Below are 19,430 nucleotides of genomic sequence, written 5' to 3' on the forward strand. Positions count from 1 at the left end.
TCACATTTCATCGCACACGCTCCAGGGCCTGAGTGTGGAAAAAGTGGAAAAAGGGTATGGTATTGTTGCCAACATCCAACCTAGCGCTACTTTAATGAGCTCAACAGGCCCTGAACCCGACCCAAGAATGAAACGCTACCAGTTAAAAATAACACGCAGGACCCAGCACTTTGGTCAAAGCATCGCGCTGTATTTCAGTGGTTTAACATAATCTTGGAAAATGCAAATCAAGCTGTGAATCACCACAGGAGATCAGGGAACTCATCAGATACGTATGAATAGATAGATGTTTATTAATGACGGAAGGGCTATGGTCTTGCAAAGCAGCTGAGCTTATTTATTTAAAGATACATCATCCAAGAAATGCATTGTAATAAGTCATACACTTATATGACGATATGTCACCAGAGATTAAAGGACTGATTATCTTATCTGATAACAGTGGTACGGCTAATATATTCACAATTTAAATAGTCTATAGCCTATATTGGAAAGTGAACTTGGATTGTAATCAGAGAATGGCTGCAACGGTCATTGGATTCGATTACTAACTACTTTGATAAACGATGAATCGGTTTGGGTGTGTTTTCAATAAGTAAAACAAGCTTTCTGATGTTTCAGCTTCTTAAATGTGAATATTTTCATCTTCTTTTTGCTCCACATAACAAAGAAATCATTAAAATTGAATAATTTTGGTTTATGGACGAAACAAGACATTTGAGAACATCATCATTTCCAGTTTTGAGAAAGACTTTTTTTTTACATTTCCTGACACGTTATGGACCAAACGATTACTCGATTAATTGAGAAAATAATGCACAGATTAATCGATTATGAAAAGAATTGCAGTAAATGTTTACACTTCAATAAAGCAAGTAAAAAAAAAGACATTTAAATTTGCCCTATTTTAGTCTATGTTTTACTGAAACAACTTGAAATGACCATGTCAGTTGATGTGACTGAACCTGACTCAAGCTCTGCAATAATTTCTGGATTTTTGTCAAAACCCAGCCCAACCTGACAGGTCCTGCCAGGTCCTGAAAGGTTGTGCCAGGTCCTGCCAGGCTCAGGGTTGGGAATCCATGCTTGAATGCAGTGGTTCCAAACCTTTTTTCCTTGAAAAATGGGTTTTAATTTGGTTAATACCGAGTTCTGATTATCTAATAGAGTGTGTGATTACGAACGCACAAATATCATTTTGTAATCTCTGGTGCCCCATGAGAGGGGCTTGGACCCCAGGTTGGGAACCATGGCTCTAATGTGTATGGATATGTCTGAAAACAGTATAATACATGCAGCATAAACACTATAAATGCACCTCGCTGATTGCGTGTTTCTGCATTAGTTGCTGACTGGCAATCAACACTTTCCAATATTTACCCGTTTTATGCTAATGGTTACAGTTGTATATATTAAACATGCGGCCCCTTTAACCTGAATGTTTAACTCTGGACTATCTGTTGATACGTTTAGATCCCTGTTCAAACCTTTTAATGTCCTCTGGTTAGAATACAGATGGGTAGATTTGAGAGATCTATAGCGTGTTCAGTCAGTGCCCTCTGGGCAGCAAATCAAAAAGGCTACATGCTTACACACAGAAATGAGCTATAGTATGCAAATTCCATCAGCATAACAATCTCTCTGCTTTTAATGAACACAGAGGCAGCAGCAGAGGAGCCTCAAACTACAGAGCTGGGGTCAAACGTCTTTCACTTATCTGTGCGAGCTTTGATGTTCCACTGGTTTACACAGCTCTAAATTTGACGCTGCATTTAAATAGGTGGCTGGATGTAACAGCCATCATTCATTTTGCCACAGCCCTGTGGTGGCTGTAATCATGATGACACAGTAATACGGCTGCATCCGTTTTCTTTTACCCAGGCTAAATTGCTGTTTATGGCAATAAGACGGCTTCTATTCCCAGAGGCCACAGTTAGTCAGACTCGCTCTTATTGTTTTACTGCCGGCTTGTGGTGCAGAGCACAAACACTGTCACCAACATCAACCCCCACCAACCCCTGCCTTTCTTCTCTGTTGGTTCTCAGAGCTATTATTTTTATCTGAAAACCTATATACGAGGCAACAGAGAGACACAACGAGAGGGGAAGAGAGGCACAGAGGGAGACGGAGCAGGAGAGGAAAACGGTGATGCTTCTGAAGCTGTGATCGATGCTACCAGCATGTGTCTGCATTGCCCAAAGAGGAGAGCTGTATTGATTTAATCCCATATTTCAATCGGGGGGGAAGGAAAAAAGTGGGTTCACAGGCCCAGGTCTCCTTGTGCTTGTACAAATTACCAGGAACTTAAATGATGTCAAGTTTAAGCAGATTTGAAAAGTCCACCTTGTTATGCAGATAAACAGAAGACACGTGTTTGTGGACGACTCTGGCATAGTAATGGTGTTTCATGTGGATTCCTGACCGTTTCTAGCCGATGGCTATAATCTTCTCATGGGTATTTGCAGCGCGCCTCTATCCACATCACGCACAAATATGTCAAGAAGTGAGCAAGCGGTGCACAATCAGTACACCACCAGATTTAGAAATCAATCCTCTTTTTTTCGTGGTAGTTTATCTGTGTGCAGGTTGTCCAGCAGAGACGAGAGTGTGCAGAGGGATTATAATAATGTTGGGGAAGAAAGAAAAAAAAACATTCTCGAGGTCAAAGCTGTTATTATAACGGCGCATTTAACATTTGTGGCGATACCTGCAGCGGGTCTGAGCTTCGGTGAATTAACCTCCACAGCACACATTAAAACTATATGCATACAGATGTATGCTACCTGTTACACTGTGAGAGCAGGTCTGAATATGAATAAAACATGTCAAGATGATCTCGGTTTGGCGACTGAGTTTCAATGGAAATGGATTCATAATGGAGTCAGCTGTACGAGAAAATGATGAGCTACATCAGGCTTTTTGAGAGTGAATCAGATACAAAGTAAAGTAAGCAATAAAATCCTTCATTTATTCATTTTCTACCACTTATCCGTTGAGAGTTCGCGGGAGGGGGAGCAGGAGGTGGAGGTGGAGCCTCCCCATCGTCTCTCTCATGTGTGGGTGTGGCCTCACACACACAATGAGTCACTGCTGCACGGATTCGATAAAGCCTTGTTTACACTCTGAGCTGCCCCAGAGGGATTTATTGTCACCCTGCAAAGCGCGTCAATATGCTCTGAGCAGCTAGGTGGCGTACAAGGAAATTGACTGGATAAACAGGAAGTCAATGAGATAGCGTCTGCTGATGCATGCAGGGGTTACATTAGAAGAGATACAGGGAACCACCATATTGTGACTGTCTTTCATTCACACATTTGCATTTCATTTTCACACGACGTCCGACAGATATGAGAAGTCTGCGTCTGACACAATGTTTGATACAGCTACATGTCACTCGGTCACTTTTATTTATATATGTTATTTATTTATTTATTTGTTATATATAACATATGTTATTTATGCCATAAAAAAAACAAACTCCAGGAACCATGAGAGCTTCTCTCTGGTCTATGCATCTTATTCCAATGACCCCACGATACCTTGCATGAATTAAAGGTGTAACTTCCAGTGCAACCTGTAACTGAGCCAGAACTGATGCTCACTGTAATGCTCTTTCGGAGTTTTAAAAACGTCGATTCTTGTGTCGGACGTTGGGCTCAGTGATTACACTCTCTGACCAATCAGTGGCCAACACAGCTCGCTTGGAACCTCACCAGAAAAGCACCAGGTCCCAGGATTATTATCCCTAATGGAAAATCAAATACTCGGGCTAGAACTGTATAACAGAAGTAGTAACACTAAACGTCTTCAACTCTGATTATGACGAGATACAATCTGGATTTGCGTTAGATTTAACTCGATTAAATACTGTAGTTTAATTTACTCTTTTACTGTTATTCCAACACTGCCAGACTGCTTTACTTTGTATAAACATCGCATTAGAACAATGTGATACAACAGTGTTTGCATTTCCCAAACAACATTAAATGAAAATAAGTAAATTGACTCTACAGATGGTGAAGCTGTGAGTTGTATCAGTATCTACACGGCAAGATCAGTTGTGTTGTGTTGAAAAAGAGGTGGGGACACAATCTTCTTTAAAGGCAGACAAAGAGCCAAGTGAGGGCCTGAGTTTTGGGTGATTTCAAAAACTGTAGAACGCTCGTGCATCGCAGGAACAGTGTGATCCTTCCGCCTCTGCTCCAGAAGTTTCAGCTATAATCATTTCTCCAGCAGCGCCTCCAGGAATATGGTGGATTGAGCTGCTTATAGAGACGGACGTGACTATTGGGCATGCCGTGTGCTCATATTTACAAAAATTCGGCGGTGCTCGGAAACTGAATAGTGCCATGACAACTTTTGTATCCCTCATGCTCGTCACGCTTGTGAGGACGATGTTATTTCTGATGCATGCACCGTCGCGCTGGACACGCTGTAGCGAGTATAAACCAAGCTGGAGTCTCAGGTGTAGTAAGAGTAACTTGAGTGCAACAAGTGCTTCTCAAAACTAAAGACGGTCACACGTGGACATTAATTATTTAACGCAATGATGCTTATCTTACCACAGCAGCTCAGCATGACCCCGGTAACAGAGGCTGCATCTCTGAATAGCACAGTTATGTTGGACAGCAGAGTGGAGGAGAGTGAACTTGATGCTTGATTACTTGCAATAAATGCTTATAAAATTAAGATAAGTAGATTACTGTAGGGAATATTTGAGTCAACTTTAATGTTTTGTTGTGCAATGAAATAATTATGCAGAATAAAAGCGGGATTTCAATTCTATTACAATTGGTAGTTGCAGTTGTTACAATTGAAGGGTGGTTCATGTATGAGCTGCAATTATAGTCTCACAACATCCCATTTTTTTGATAAAATATTGTCTAAAGTGAACTGATTGTTTCCATTACCAATTTTTTATTGCAATATTTAAGTTTCTCAATGAATCAATTAAAGTTTTTTTAATTATTATTATTAGTATTATTATCATTATTATTATTATTATCCACAATTTCCAATTAAATCTCATTAATTCCCCATGAAAAGTTTTCAATTTGGAATATTCCCAAAATTCCCTGAACTAATGTTCCCATGGAAAGTTTTTTTTTGGACATTTACCATGAACTTTGCAACCCTAAAAAACACAAAACTGCAAAAAGTAAGGTGTTTTTAAACACACAGACGCTCATCCTGCTGCTCAACATGGAGTTGGTAATAGAGGTCTGCCACAGCAGATGCTGCATCGTCCTGGAACAGCACTGTTGTAAGAACATCCTGGTGTGTTTGAATGCAAATGCGGCTACTACACAGCAGAGGTGTCAGGGAGTTAGTACTCAGGCTCAGCTCAGGTTTGTTGAAATGTTAGGTTTCACAAAAACTTAAGACCCAAATGCAGATTTCACCAACAAAAACAGTCTTTACTCTCGAGCAGGCACATACTCATGGACACATGGGGAGCAGAAACACAGGGAACAGGACCAGGAATGCATGAAAATGTCAGCAACAACCGAAACAAATGAACCAAAGACACTGAGGAGCACAGAGATAACATACACTAGAGAGGCAGGGATAATCGAACACAGGTGAAACTAATGCAACACAGATGAAACACATTAGGGCAGGGCGGACAGGGCAAGAAGTCAAATTTGACAAGATACACACAAGGAAAAAAACTACAAAATAAAACCGGAAACAAGACACAAACAACTTGAAACACAAGGCAGTTACACAAAGGAGAAAATAAGAAAAGATATCACATCAAGATCAAACAATAGGACTAAACACGGATTCATCTCTCCCTGCAGTCATATAGTAATTAAGTACAATATAACAGAAGACGATCTTTCAAGTTAAATGTCCTTTCACTTGCTTAATTGTCTGTATCCATTGGTCCAAGGAGGTGGGTGCAGCTCAGTGGCATATTACCAAAAATGTCCCCCATGTTATTCAACCCTCCCACATTTTGGACAATCCCAAAAATGTGGGAAATAATCTTTTATTATCCAGTTGCCAAAAGTATTGTAACAATATCATAAACCTCACGCTGAACTGGGAGTCATCCCCTCCACCTTTTTGCTGTGGGGTTAATGCTAACCACCACACCGCCGTGTGGCCCTGGATAAACTCATAAAAAACACTCAATTCTTTACTGATGTTGGAGCATGTGACGAGACAGAGCATGGATCGGAATATCTTATGTCCATTCTAGTCTGAGAGGCTTATTTGTCAGCCACACACAGACAAATCTGCATCACAACAGGACAGAGCGTGGTTCTGTATTGTGATTTCCAAATCAGCCAACCCTGGACAAAATGGGCTCCTTTATAAAGTCTGTGTGCAGGAGGTAAAATCTAAATTTACTCCGGGTGAACAACAACGGTGATTTTTACAAAAAGAAAAAAAAAAAAAAGCCAGCTATAGCTCAAGCGGTAACAGTCCCCACAATTTGAGCAGAAATACACCCCGAAGCCTTATCTATGACGTGACAACAACGGTAAAAGCAATGGCTTCCTTCAGATCCCAGCTGAGGGATGCACGGTAGAAAATGAAATCGGGCTCAAACAGCGACACCTACACAACTGAAACACAATTATTCCACAAGTAATTCAAGGATAGAGGATTCAATCGTGAGCTGCTCGTGGGCATCCACAAGTCACTGTGCATGAGCAACAAAGCTTACACACAGCTCGCCTTTTAGAGGAGAGCAAATAGAGTACAGTGCAAAAAGCCTCACCACAATGGGAGATGCCATTTCTACAGGATTTGTGCGTTTGCCTTTTCTTTTATGGTTCCGTCATTTCCCCTCACTGTTTCCTTTATGTTCCTCAGAACCCGGTGAAAAATAGCAGGGAGGTTGTATATCTTTCAACACCAAGGCTAATCTACAGCGCGCACACACTCGGTTTATATGTCGCCGCGTACGTCACTCCAGCCGCTTCCATTCATTTGCCATTTAAAAGCTGTGAATAGCAGAAATTGTAAGCACCCACTAGCCCTCTGTTAGTCCTTGGGTTATTAACTTTTACAAGCAAAAGGAACAATATCAGTGTGGATTCTGTACATCATCATTCTCCATTGCATGTCCAGGGTTAAATGTACCAAGAGTGGAGTAAAAGCATGACAACAGCTAAATTATGAGTATGGATTTGAGCTGCAGTCAGTGCATGTGAAGAAGAAGAAGAAGAAGAAGAAGAAAGAAAGTATTCATTACATTTTAGTCAACAGCGTGTTGCACAAGACAAACATAGAGTAGTCTATTGTATTGTTAGTGAGAGGTTATGCAGGTTTATGGCAGTTGAGGTTAAAAAACAATGTCTAGTCTGTTTGTGCGTGCACAGATTGCTCCGATGTCAAACCTTCACGCAGAAGACATTTAATAATGTTTTTTTGTTTTAAACTTAAAACAGCCTATGGCAAATATCTTTTTACAGTGTAATCTCACTGAAAAAGAGTGAGTAATTTGAGCTTGAAATCCGGTGAAGGTGAAATCTGCGCCTTTTATTCGAGCACTGACGCGGTTTAATTAGTACAGGAATAAAGAGAAGCCTGCTTTCTGATTGACAAGTTTGCAGTTTACCACAATAAGCAGGTTTCTCTCCCTCCCTCTCTCTCTCCCTCTCTCTCTCTTACTCTCAGTGTGCTGTATATCACTCTCCCTCATTCATTCCTCTCCTTTGCTTACTAATGAGCCGTGAGATTGACAGCTGGATTACTGAGCTGGTTTGTAATCCTTTAATTTCTCCATTTAAGATAATCACCCTCTGGGATGAGGCACTGCTTATGAGCACACCAATACACACTATATGCCCGATATATAGTGTGTTGATTTTCAAATTAATAACCTATGTTAAAGCATTTAGCAAAAAATAAACAAGAGCATGTGATATAAGAGAAGAGCGTGCAGGCGTCCTGATCGCACATATAGATTCCAGGCCGAGTTAATCCAAAGGACTAAGTGGAGCACAAGTATCTCTCTAGTGAGGGACCTTTTTTGATTTGAGGGTTTGTAGAACAAAGGCGTCTCGACAGTGTAGCCTTTTAATTAAGGCGATAGAATAGCAAAAGTCCCATGGCTTCAGAAATAGCTTCACACCACAATATAGAGTGGCTCTCCGGAGATGCATTTAGTAGCAGCTTAGAGGGATCCATGTGTCGAGTCAAGCCCGACGTAAATCATTTTGATCGGGCCCTGTTTTTCATCTCCTCCAGTGCTCCAATCCGACGATATGAGTGTCGGAGAACACGTGGGGTCAAGTGGCAGCACAAGGTCAAACCGCGTGTGGCTGTAATTCATCAATAACGCGAGTAGCTATAGGTGTCACTTTGAGACCTGACTCATGGCAGGAGAGGGAAACAACAAGGAGGTGCGGTCGTGAGCAGGAGGGCGGCTCGGGTAAACAGGGGTCCTCCTCGCTCATCAGACGGTAAACACAGATTTTTTTTTTATTATTTTTTTTTTAAATATGCACATGGCTGATGCGAGAACTGAAGGTTATTTAAACTGTCTGACATGCTGGAGTGTGTGGAGAATGTCACGGTGTGCTTCACAAAAAGAAGTCGACTTGAAAAGGATGATGCTCAAGAATGCTTTCTAATGTGGAATCGTGTTGTTTGTCTGTCTCAATCTCTCCCTCTCTCTCTCTCTCTCTCTGCTCTTGTCCTCTGATTCTCTCTCTCCACCTCTCCCCTCTTTCTCCTTGGTGTCAGGAAAGAGGACTAAATAGATCTGAAGAAGTGAAAAATCCTCTCCTCAAAGAGATGCACTCCAGACTAATTAAAATGATCACAGAAGTGGCAGATAAGACTCTGATTATTCAGGCTGGGCTTGATGGGGGTCGGCGAGAGAAACTATGGAGGGGGAAAAAAAATAACATCTATATTGAAACAGTAGGTGGATTCTTGTGGATTTTTTCCTGACGTGTTTTATCTCCTGCAAGGCGAAAACTTGACAGGACTCAAAAAGCCACGCCGTTTTGAAAAGCCACAATTTCAATCTGATGGTTTGGTTTTCCGCATTATTTTCAGGCAGGTTTACACTGAGCTGTTACTCTCCCTTTTTTTTTTTAAGCTTCGCTTGTTGCAGTTTGTGTTTCTTTTAAACACCTTCTGATTGTTTTTTTCTCACTTTTTCTAATCATTATCTATTCAATAATCCACCTCGGTGACACTGAAATGAGCAATGTCATGATAATGCAAACAAGCAGGATAACACGCGAGGGAATCATTTGGAGCTCAAGCAACGCCACTTCAATACCAAACACCTTATTGGTATTCAGATGCATGTAAACCCTGGGAGATTGGAGGAGGAGGAGGAAAGAAAACCTTTGTAATGAACTGGTAGATTCTGGGTTACACTTACAACTGGAAGGTGAGTCAGAGTTCTCCTGGTGGGGAAAATGAATACAGCAAGTTTTTCCATGAAATACAAAATACACCACTTTAAGCTGTGTTATTCTGCCCTTGTTTGAACTTCTACAATACTATTCAGCAGCACTTCCTCCACCAACACAGTCCTTGTTCTTATCGGTTACTCCCTTTGCCAAGGACACTTTTTTTTTTGGCTAACACCATCAGTGCTTCTCCTTTTTTCATTATAATTACTCTATGATTTAACCCACTGCCATCAGCTTTTCAGAAGCAATCTGAGGTATGATAATATCATGGTTGGCTCCAGTTGAAGGTCAGAAACCAGGGTACAATTAGCTCACCTCTACTTTGTCGGGAAAAGTAGATCTATGGCGTAATTTCATCGAGTGGGAGAGCAAAAAAAAAAAGACGTGTGCACGCTTGTTAAAATGCAGCTGGGGTCTCGGGCGTCGGGTTTGTCTGTGGCTGCAGCTCACCTCATCATCTAAATGCAAGCGGGTCAAGATGAATCATGCCCGCCTCTCAGTGGGCACCAGATGGCAAAGCAATGAAACTATCGGGGTTGTAATGAAACTCCACGAGAGTATATGCCATGACCCATTGACCGACCATCAGACTAAAGCTAATACCCGTACACAGTGAGAGGAGATCAGAGGAGATCAGTGCACTAGAACTAATAAAATTCACATAGAAGCCCTGACAAGAGGTAATAATATTTCTGCCGACAGCCAGTTTCCCATTTATCAAACCCCACTTTTTTTTTTTACTTACTACCTTCACTGAGGAAATGACTACAAAACAGGATGAAAGGCATTGTGCTGTGGCATGTACTATATCTTGGGTGGCTTGCTTGATGGAATTGGCTCAGCGTGTATGTCATGTTGTAGGGAGTTTGAGCGATATAGGAGCGTAGCTTGGTTTGGTAAAAAGGCAGCCAAGATAAAGAAAAATGATGTGGCTCATCTTCTGTACCTGTATTCTATCAGCTCGCCACAGACTGCAGGTCCTGGCTGCAGAGATGAAAGACTCTCTGGAGGACAAGAGAGATGTTCATGAGTCAGAGGGAAAATGGCATCCCGCTTATTAAATGCCTGGAAACGAAATCCTACCCCCTCCCTCGGTTCTTGGGTCTGGATGTACTTATGAAAGCTCTGTCACTTTGGGTAGTAGGTTAGGAGTCAGAAGTTCTCCACAGCACAGCGAACAGCGAGCTGGCAGTTTCAAAGCAGATATGGCTCCCTGCCAGATTCCCTTGCTGCAGTCTAATTGGGGTCATGTTACAAGTTTTTTTTTTTTTTTCTTTCTTTTTTAGAGATGGAATTATACAACAGAAAATCCATGCCGAAAGCGTATAGCTGATGGAGGCTTGATCTTACTCAAATTAATCTTTTAGATTAAAGTACACTATGTGTATGTCATTTCTCCCCATGCTGCACAAAACATGTACAAGACAGACTCAATTTTATATTAAAGACTAGGGAATAAAGGACACAATAAGAGATTTTTTGTTGTTTTATTTGTTTTTGGGTTTTTTTCCATCTCCTGTGAATCAAGAGACAACACAGGGACTGGAAATGAAAAAGCCTTTCTATCTTTGTTTTAGAGTTGGAGTTGAAATTACAAAGATTATGTGTACTTGTGAAATAGACACATCCCTTGTGATGCTGTCTTTACTGACAGTAAGTATACACATTGTTTAATTCACTTTGCCCACAGCTGCAAGTGGCAGTCTGCTGTATTTCAAAACCCTTCAAAAAGAAAAATACACACAGAAAACTGTGTTTTGTTAAGATAGGATCTATAGGGATAATGACACCCATAAATAGTCTTGTGGAAAGCTGTGAGGAAGAGTTTACCAATCATCTCACCATTGGATTTCATGGGTAACTCTTGGTAAATCATGGATTCAGACCAGATTTTCCAAGAGCTGGTCTAAACATAGCAGTGACAACACCATCTTTAGCCGGTAGACTTGCTTTTCCATTACGGAAAGTACCTTGTACCTGGTGGTTTTTTTGGTACATGCTTGCTGAGTCCATACTAAAATGTGACGTCAAAAGACTGCCAGCCACTGGTCAGAGAATGGTGTCACTGGGCGCGATGACCACAGTGTAAAACTGTAGATCAGTTACAGGACTTAAAAACCCTAATGTTTTAATCCCCAACACTTAGTAAGGAAAGTTCTAAAATCTCAATATTTAACAGAGTCTGGCGGATTTAGTGTCAGCACTGCTGAAAGCCGCCACTCATGAGCCCAATCACAACCCGTTAAGCCGTATTTCAGTTCAGTGACTGTGTCAGACGGAGTCTGCGTTCCAGTCATGCAGGAAGTACTGAACGATTCGCTAAACAAATCTTTTTAATTATTTTCATTATTCAGTGCACCAAATAATGCTTTGCCCATCACTAGCTAGTTTGTGTGTTTTGTCATGTATATACATTATGGCAGTTTTCACACTGTGCTATGTCAACACAGAGTAACATCACACGCAACAAGGGGACGACTGGGAAGTAAATAAGTCAATTGCACTATAATTTTCTGATAACCATTCGGAAGTGAAGTTATAATATGTGTAACATGGACTTATTTTGGTACTTCCTCTCTGTATTGAACCCATCCTCTACTAGGAGTGTTCCAAGAAGGACAGCCACTGAGCAGTGCCCAGGGAGCAATGAGTGTTGGGTACCTAGCAACGGGCTGATCATTTGGTATTACCAATGAGGGACTGGTATCAATTCAATACCATTTCTGCAATATTTTTTTCCATTGTCACATGTTGGCGAAATTGGGGAGACAAGCATCACAAGCATGCCGAGGTGAGTTGCCCACTCTTTCTCTCGGAACACAGGAGGAGCAGAGAGAGAGTCATCACTGCTCTCTTTCCAAATAAGTCAAGAGTGACTTAAAGAAACACTATCCTGGCTGAACTGTATTGCATATCAATGTATTTTGTGGGGAGAACACATTCTCTTGTTTGTGTTCCTAGGTGTCTGTTCCAGGCTCTTGCCACAAGATGATGGTTTACACAGACATGTGCAATTACTGGAATATTTCCTTCCATTGCTTATCTGCCCACAATAGGCACAGACCACAACTCAAGGCCCCAGCTGCTTGCTCGCCTGTGTGCCATAGACTCTCCCACCAATCCTGACCCATCGCACAGAAGACTAAACATTTCCATGGGAGCATGGGATGATTTATTTAGCACAACTTAGCAGCAGCAGCACAGAGATTTGTGAGTTAGTTAAACAAAAGGTCTTTTATGGTCAACCACAAACCCATAACAGCCTTTTTAACCTATAAAGCAGCAATGAATGACCAAAGGGGGCACCAAATTATGCATTACACTTCAAAAATGACCTTTCAAGTCTTCAGCAGACACTACCCATTTCCTTCAGGGACCAATAGACAGATGCAAGGACCATACCAGTGTGTTAGTCAACTGTATTTACTGCATTTTCCTTCTCTGTTTAATGCAGCGCTGAATGGTTTTTGTGTGACATGTCATACAGGTGGAGAAATTGAGAGATTCTGCCTCCCCTCTAAAACCATATAAAATGCTTTCAGTTTTTTGTTGTTGTTTTTTTTTAAATCAGAGCTATTGTTTTGTGTCCTTTTTTTTTTGTTCGTTTTTTAATAAAATTGCAGGTTGATGTGAACTTTTAGCCTGACCTTCAGCATCCCCAGTTTGCATCCAGCTGAGGACCTTTGTTGAATGTCATTTGTTGTTTCTTTCACCACTCATCTCCCCACGGTCAATTCTGCACTGAGGGCTTTTCAGCTTCCGGCTTTATGTTTTCTAAGAGTAAGTGTTTTTAGGTTTGAGTTTGTCCTAATGCAAATCAAATTTCCTCCAGGACAATATTTATCCATCTTTAAATGCAAGGAACATATGTCAGTCTGTCCAATGTGTCAGTAAGCAGTTACTAAGGGCACCAGTGTGTGCAGTGCCAACTTTGACAGTGTTTGGATAAGAAATATGTATAATGACTATTATTCAAATAAATGAATACATAATCATGATATAGATTTCCCAGAAAAGAAGAAGAGCACTAACACGAACACATTCCCTTAACTCCCAATTGGCATGAATGAATCCGACATCAAACATTTTGTTTTGTTTCTCTTAAACTACGTACACATAGGTCCCAATAATCCAAGAGAACTGAAACAAATCCACCTTGTCCCCTGAGCATTAAAGGGCTGCAGTTCACACCTTGTTCAATGGTGGGAAACACAAGCCTGGATCATGCTGCACCTGCTGGGCCATATCTTTTTAGTCCTTCCCCAATCGCTCACTGCACAGCTCTCCAGGGGGAAAACAACCACAGCCCAGAGCGGGCCAGCAACCCCCTAGCCAGCTCGGTTGCATCCCGGAACCTCCCTCGTCTCCTCCCTGGCCCATTCATTTCCTTGTAAGTGACATTTTGAGGTTATACATATTGTGGTGTTAGTATTAAAGGTTTCCTCCCACTGTATAGAAAAAAGATCCTCAGTATATGGCTGACCAATGCACATTAATCACTGCATGTGGACTTAAGCTATTGCAGCACATGCAGTATCCCTTTGAGCTGCCAGCTGGGAGGACAGAATGGCTTTCACATTGATTTTTTTTTTTTTTCCACAGACCAAACACAGAAACAAACAAAATGACAGAGCGACTGTTGGCAAAGACAATACGAGATCCAAAGTGGAGCTTATGTAGCACATAAGTTAAATAACATTAATGCGGCTGAGCTTTGCCGTTACCTTTATTTGAAATGTGCCATTAGCAGCTGCAGTATATATGCTGGGACCTGGTGCAACATCCCCTTGAGACACATGTGAATATAATACAGATACAGAGGAGGAAGCAGCATACGTCTGTCTGTCTAGACACATCACACTCTGTTAACATTATGTGGTTCAGTGAGGACACATCAGCCCATTTCCAAACACGCAGAGAGGGAGAGAACCTGATCCCTGAGCCCCTACAGGCAAACCCGCTCCCCACTGATCGGCTGCGCTATACTCGTCCACCTCCAAAATAACAAAATAACCTCTGGAATAATTCAATTGTTTTGCTCACAGCTAGAAAATGCCCAAACAGCTGTTACAACGAGAATACCATTTCCTCCTTGCAAATAGAATTTCATGTAACAATAGACAAATATTTGGCTATAAAAGCGTGGTGTCGGGGGAGAGCTACGCTTATTGTACGCTGCAGCCTGCAAGGGTGAGTAACAGCACAGAGTAGATTATGGGGGAAGAAAATGGGAGGAAATGAGCAGCAACCTTAAAAAAGAGGGCCCTCGACTCTCACACCAGAAACTGATTCAGCATAGATGTGAAATACTGCACAATGTAGAAGTACAGGTCATTTCTGCATCTTGCGTTTCCAAAAGTTGAACGCTCTGACTCAGGTAGCTGAGAGGGACAGTTCTGTAACATGATAAAGATTCGCCAGCAAATAAAAGGGTCACTGAAGCTATTTCGGCGTAATCTGACGTGACAGGAGATGAACCGTACGGTGCATTCCGCACTGAGAAGAAATGGAGCAAATAAAAACAGAATTGAATTTCTCTCTGAAACCACGAAAGAATAAAAGTGCTGGGAAACATATGAGAATAAAAATAAAAGTTTAGGGGCTTCGAGCAGCAAACACACAGAGTGGGGAGCAGGCTATTTAAATTCGTCTGCACTGTCAGCCTGCTGCTCAGTTGATCAAAAACCGAAATGTATTTTCTTTTAATGTTTGTTTTTTGCTTATTACTGCAATCACTGTGTTTTTTTTTGGGGGGGATGATCATTCATCACAGAATCTGCACATCAACTGACAACTCCACACACCTGCTGTCATATCACATGTAAACGCATCCAAAGATTTCCTTTTTTTTTTTTTTAAGTCAATCCAATTGCTATCACAACTCGATCCATCTGCTTACCATTTGCACACAATCATTATGTGCGAGGGCTCATGATGAGCTGCTTATGTTGCACAGCCACAACCAGTGCATGCTCTGATCTCCTTTAGGTGTGATGGAGAGCCACACACCATTATGTACGTCCCACCAGAGCAGACACACACTCGCTCACTCAATCACGGTGGACACATCTGGGCTTATAGAAGAGAAAATATCACCAGTCAATAAATGGCAGACTTACCTTTGAGAATGCTCTGGCCGTGCAGTACATCTCTCGAGACAATCACTGTGTAGAAGTTCTGGGAGAAGCCAGGTCTGCACGGGGCTTTGAGAGGCTGGACTGCCTTATTCCCCTGGGGAATAAAAACAAGACGGCCTGTTAAGCATTGGCAAATTGACTTGCGGCCACAGGGTTACAAGCTGATCTCACAGCCCTTTTCAGACTGATATTGAACCCCACAGTCTCTGCGGCTGCGGCGAGTGATTTTCGCTTCAGACTACAGCATTTTGGACTCACACCATCGCGGTGTGGAAATCCACTTCAGAGGCTGAAGACCGCATAGTTTACAAGCACTGCAATCAAACATCAAGTATCGCAGAGGACGCTGCGGGTGAGCAGATTCATTTAATCACGGTCATCATCATTAAATGACTATTATTAGGGCAGACAATGCGGCCGTCGTCGTCATATGTTGATTATGAAGAAATAAATGGCACAAGTGGTAATAATGACAGCAATGATAATCATTGTTAAGGTGATAATGGCTAACATGACATGTATAATCTAAACATTGAGCACTTTAAGAGACATACATTGAGTGTATAGTCATTTCTGTTACCCCTTAAGTACCCTTTTGATTATAAACACACTGGTCTAGGTTAAAGTTAGGGTTGGGCACTAACTGGACATAGTTAAGGGTTAGGATTTAAGGTGACACTTTGTGCAATTCTCACAGCTTCCAGAAGTGAGACACTGAAAAACTGCTGCATTTCCTCAACTGAAAGACTGGATTAAGGCTGTGGCGGATATCACATCTAATGCTCAACAGACTGAAAGGTAATAGAGGATACAGCAACATACTGAAGGCGCTACTACAGACTGAATGTAGCATCACTACCCACTTTCAGGCTGCAAGCTGTGCCCTTCACTTCCATACATGTTTTTGTCCATTCAGTCATTTATTCATTCACTCATTCATTCATGGTCTAACAAGGCATGGTACACCCTGGACAGGTCACCAGTCCATCACAGGGCCAACATAGAGAGAGAAACAACCATTCACTCTCACACTCACGCCTATGGTCAACTTAGAGCGTCCAATTAACCTTTGTGTATGTTCTGGACTGTGGGAGGAAACTGGAGAACACGGATAACATGCACACGCACACTAAGAGAACATGCAAACTCCATGCATAAAGGCCCCTCATTCAGAGCAAGTCTTTTTTTGCTACAAGGCATCAGCTGCTAGCTACTATTCCTCCATGTGGCCCTTTTTGGGTTTTTTCTCTTTATTGATTATTGTTTGTGGAGCATGTCTGAAGAGGTCAAGCTACGGTAAGGCTAAACAAATAGATGGAAGTCAATGACAGCAGCTCAAACCTGTGTGTGTTCCAGGTAGGGCTGCATCTATCTATTATTATTTAATCAATGAATCTGTCAATTATTTTTGCGTTTAGTCCAGAAAATGTCATTCAGTGTTTTCCAAACCTCTAAATGATGATGTTCTCGTTTTGTTTTAAAAATGGTAAAGTGTTACAACATCTAGTGGTTAAGTTGCATTTTGCAGGTGACTATCTCTCACCTCACACTTCCCTTCCAAGAATGTAGGAAGACCTCAAAAGACGTTTAGTTTGCCCATTAAAAACAGGGTAATCCAACATGGTGGCCTTCATGAAGAAGACCTCCTCCAGATGTGAATATCGACTGTTTTTGTTTTGTAGTGTTTTACAAATAACACTGGATTGGATTCGATTGGATAAAGGGCTTATTCTGTGGTAGTGAAAACAATAAGTCGTACAATAAGGTGATTGTACCTAAAAATGTCAGTATAACCGGGGCAAACATAGCTACTTTGACGTTTACTAAATTAATGTCAACAATTTTGATAATTGATTAATCAGTTCGACAGATTTTCAATAATTAAAACTAATTTCACAATTTTTTCAGTTTCTGAAATGTGAAAATTTCCTTTGCTCCTAATAACAAATAAGTCATTAAAACTGAATGATTATGCTTTGTGAACAAGACATTTGAGAACATCGTAATTTCCAGGTTTGAAAAACACTGATCAATATTTTCTGCCATTTTGTGGACCAAACAAGTACTCGATTAATCGAGAAAATAATCGTAACGCGAGTTAAATTCCCGGCTCCGTGAGTCTACATGCCGATGTGTCCTTCGGCAAGTCACTTAACCTCACGTTGCTTCTGAAGGCTGTGCCGGCAGCGTGTGAATGGGTATGAAAGAGATGTGCTGCACATATGCGCTGGGTAGAAACTGTAGAGTAAAAGCAGCTTTGAGTGGTCATCAAGACTAGAACATCAAATATGAGTTCAGACACTTCAGGATATTTGATCTTCCATTTTGGCCAAATGAAAATAATATTACACAAACCTTACACATTGGACCTTTAATGATTTCTTTGTTGAATGGAGCAAAGGAACAAGAAAATTATCCTATTTGAAGAAGCTGAAAAATCAGTGAGCTTGTTTTAACGACAAAAAAATAAATACGTGTATCAAATAATTGACAGTTGCTTTAGTCACTGATTCATTGTTGCAGCCCTCGTTACAGGTAGTATTGCTCGTGCTCACAGAGTCACATCATTTGAATTATTACATAGGTGAAGACATGTTTTACACTGAGGTTAAGGTTAGAGTAAGTCTGCAGGAAATGACTGCTAGTCAGTGTAATGTCCCCTTAAGTCACAGAAACCAGAATGTGTGTGTGTGTGTAACATACATTTATATACTATATAAATATATACACATGCAAAACAGGCATATATGTGGGTATCCTCTTTTCGTTTAATCCTCCACTTCACTCATCCATGCCTTTCCTATAGACGCTGTGCACATACAGACAACTGACAATTTCCCAGACTCCACATCAGCAAAGCTCATCAAACTGCTGCTGCATCATGAGGTTATTGGGGGGTGGGTGGATAAATGAAGCTGATTGCGCTGGATGATTTTTTTGCGAAGTTTGCAAATAAATTCAGCTGACTGCTCCGTTTTCCTCCTCAAATCATCACCCTGCGTTAATATGCACTACTCAACAACCAAATAACCCGAGTCATCAAGTCGCACATTAATCCCATGGATGTGACCAGAGAGAAATGACCGTGCGTAAAAGCGAAGTTGATCGCGTCCAACAGAGCGAGGAGAAGGAGCCGCTGTTGGTCAAACACTGTCCTCTGCAAAAAAGCACTGCAGCTTATTTATGCGAGAGGATGGAAAGGGGGGGGGCTGATGAGGGCAGTTGTGAGAGACTTTTTTTTCTTCTTCTTTTTTTTTTTCTTAACAATCCTGACCTAAAGCGTGGCCGCTTAGGGCTCGACGACACGCTGCCTTTAGCGCAACACTGCGGGGTGAAAGTAATAAGCCTCCCACAGCCACTTTCAGACTGGCTCATGCAGTAAAAAGCACTACAGCAGCAGCAGCAGCAGCAGTGCAGCACTTCCGCCAAACACTCTTCTGCCGTTAAAAGACGCGGAGAAATAAACTCATCTTACCGAGGATGCGCCCACAAGTAAGGTGCACGCCAGGATCAAGCAGCCCACACTCATCTTTGCGAGAAAAAAAACACGTCAAAAGGGAGGGAAAAAAATGGGAAGAGATGACTTTTCTTCGCCCACAAATAAAAACCAGAAAAACGCCACCTCAGTAATTCCTGGAGCCGTTTGTTTCTTCTTCTTCTCGGATGCCGAGTCAGAGACCGTCCTTACTTGTCTGGCGAAAAAGTGCCGCTGACACAGAGATGCTGAGCTCAGTACAGAGGAACCCGGTGCCCATTGGATAAGAGCGTCACTACAACCCCTCCTACTGCACAGCAGAGAGAGAGAGTGTGTGTGTGTGTGTGTGTGTGTGCGTGTGTCAGAGAGAGAGAGAGAGAGATCGAGACAGTGTGTACTTGTATTTGTTGCCCCTTGAGGACATTT

At 41.6% G+C, this 19,430-nt stretch overlaps 1 protein-coding gene across 2 annotated transcripts in view; it reads right to left on the minus strand.

The window, feature by feature from the left end:
- cdh4 (cadherin 4, type 1, R-cadherin (retinal)) overlaps window positions 1-19,229 on the minus strand; it is a 246,755-nt gene extending 227,526 nt beyond the window's left edge. For both annotated transcript variants that reach the window (XM_058632772.1, XM_058632770.1), the window contains exons 1-2: window positions 19,005-19,229; window positions 15,512-15,623 (exon numbers count right to left, since the gene is read on the minus strand). In XM_058632772.1, the coding sequence (XP_058488755.1) occupies window positions 15,512-15,623; window positions 19,005-19,058 (166 nt within the window). In that variant the 5' untranslated portion in view covers window positions 19,059-19,229. The remainder of the gene's footprint in view (window positions 1-15,511; window positions 15,624-19,004) is intronic.
- Window positions 19,230-19,430: the final 201 nt, after the last annotated feature.

Source organism: Solea solea, chromosome 6, assembly GCF_958295425.1.
Source record: "Solea solea chromosome 6, fSolSol10.1, whole genome shotgun sequence".
In the NCBI taxonomy this organism is placed as follows: Eukaryota; Metazoa; Chordata; class Actinopteri; order Pleuronectiformes; family Soleidae; genus Solea; species Solea solea.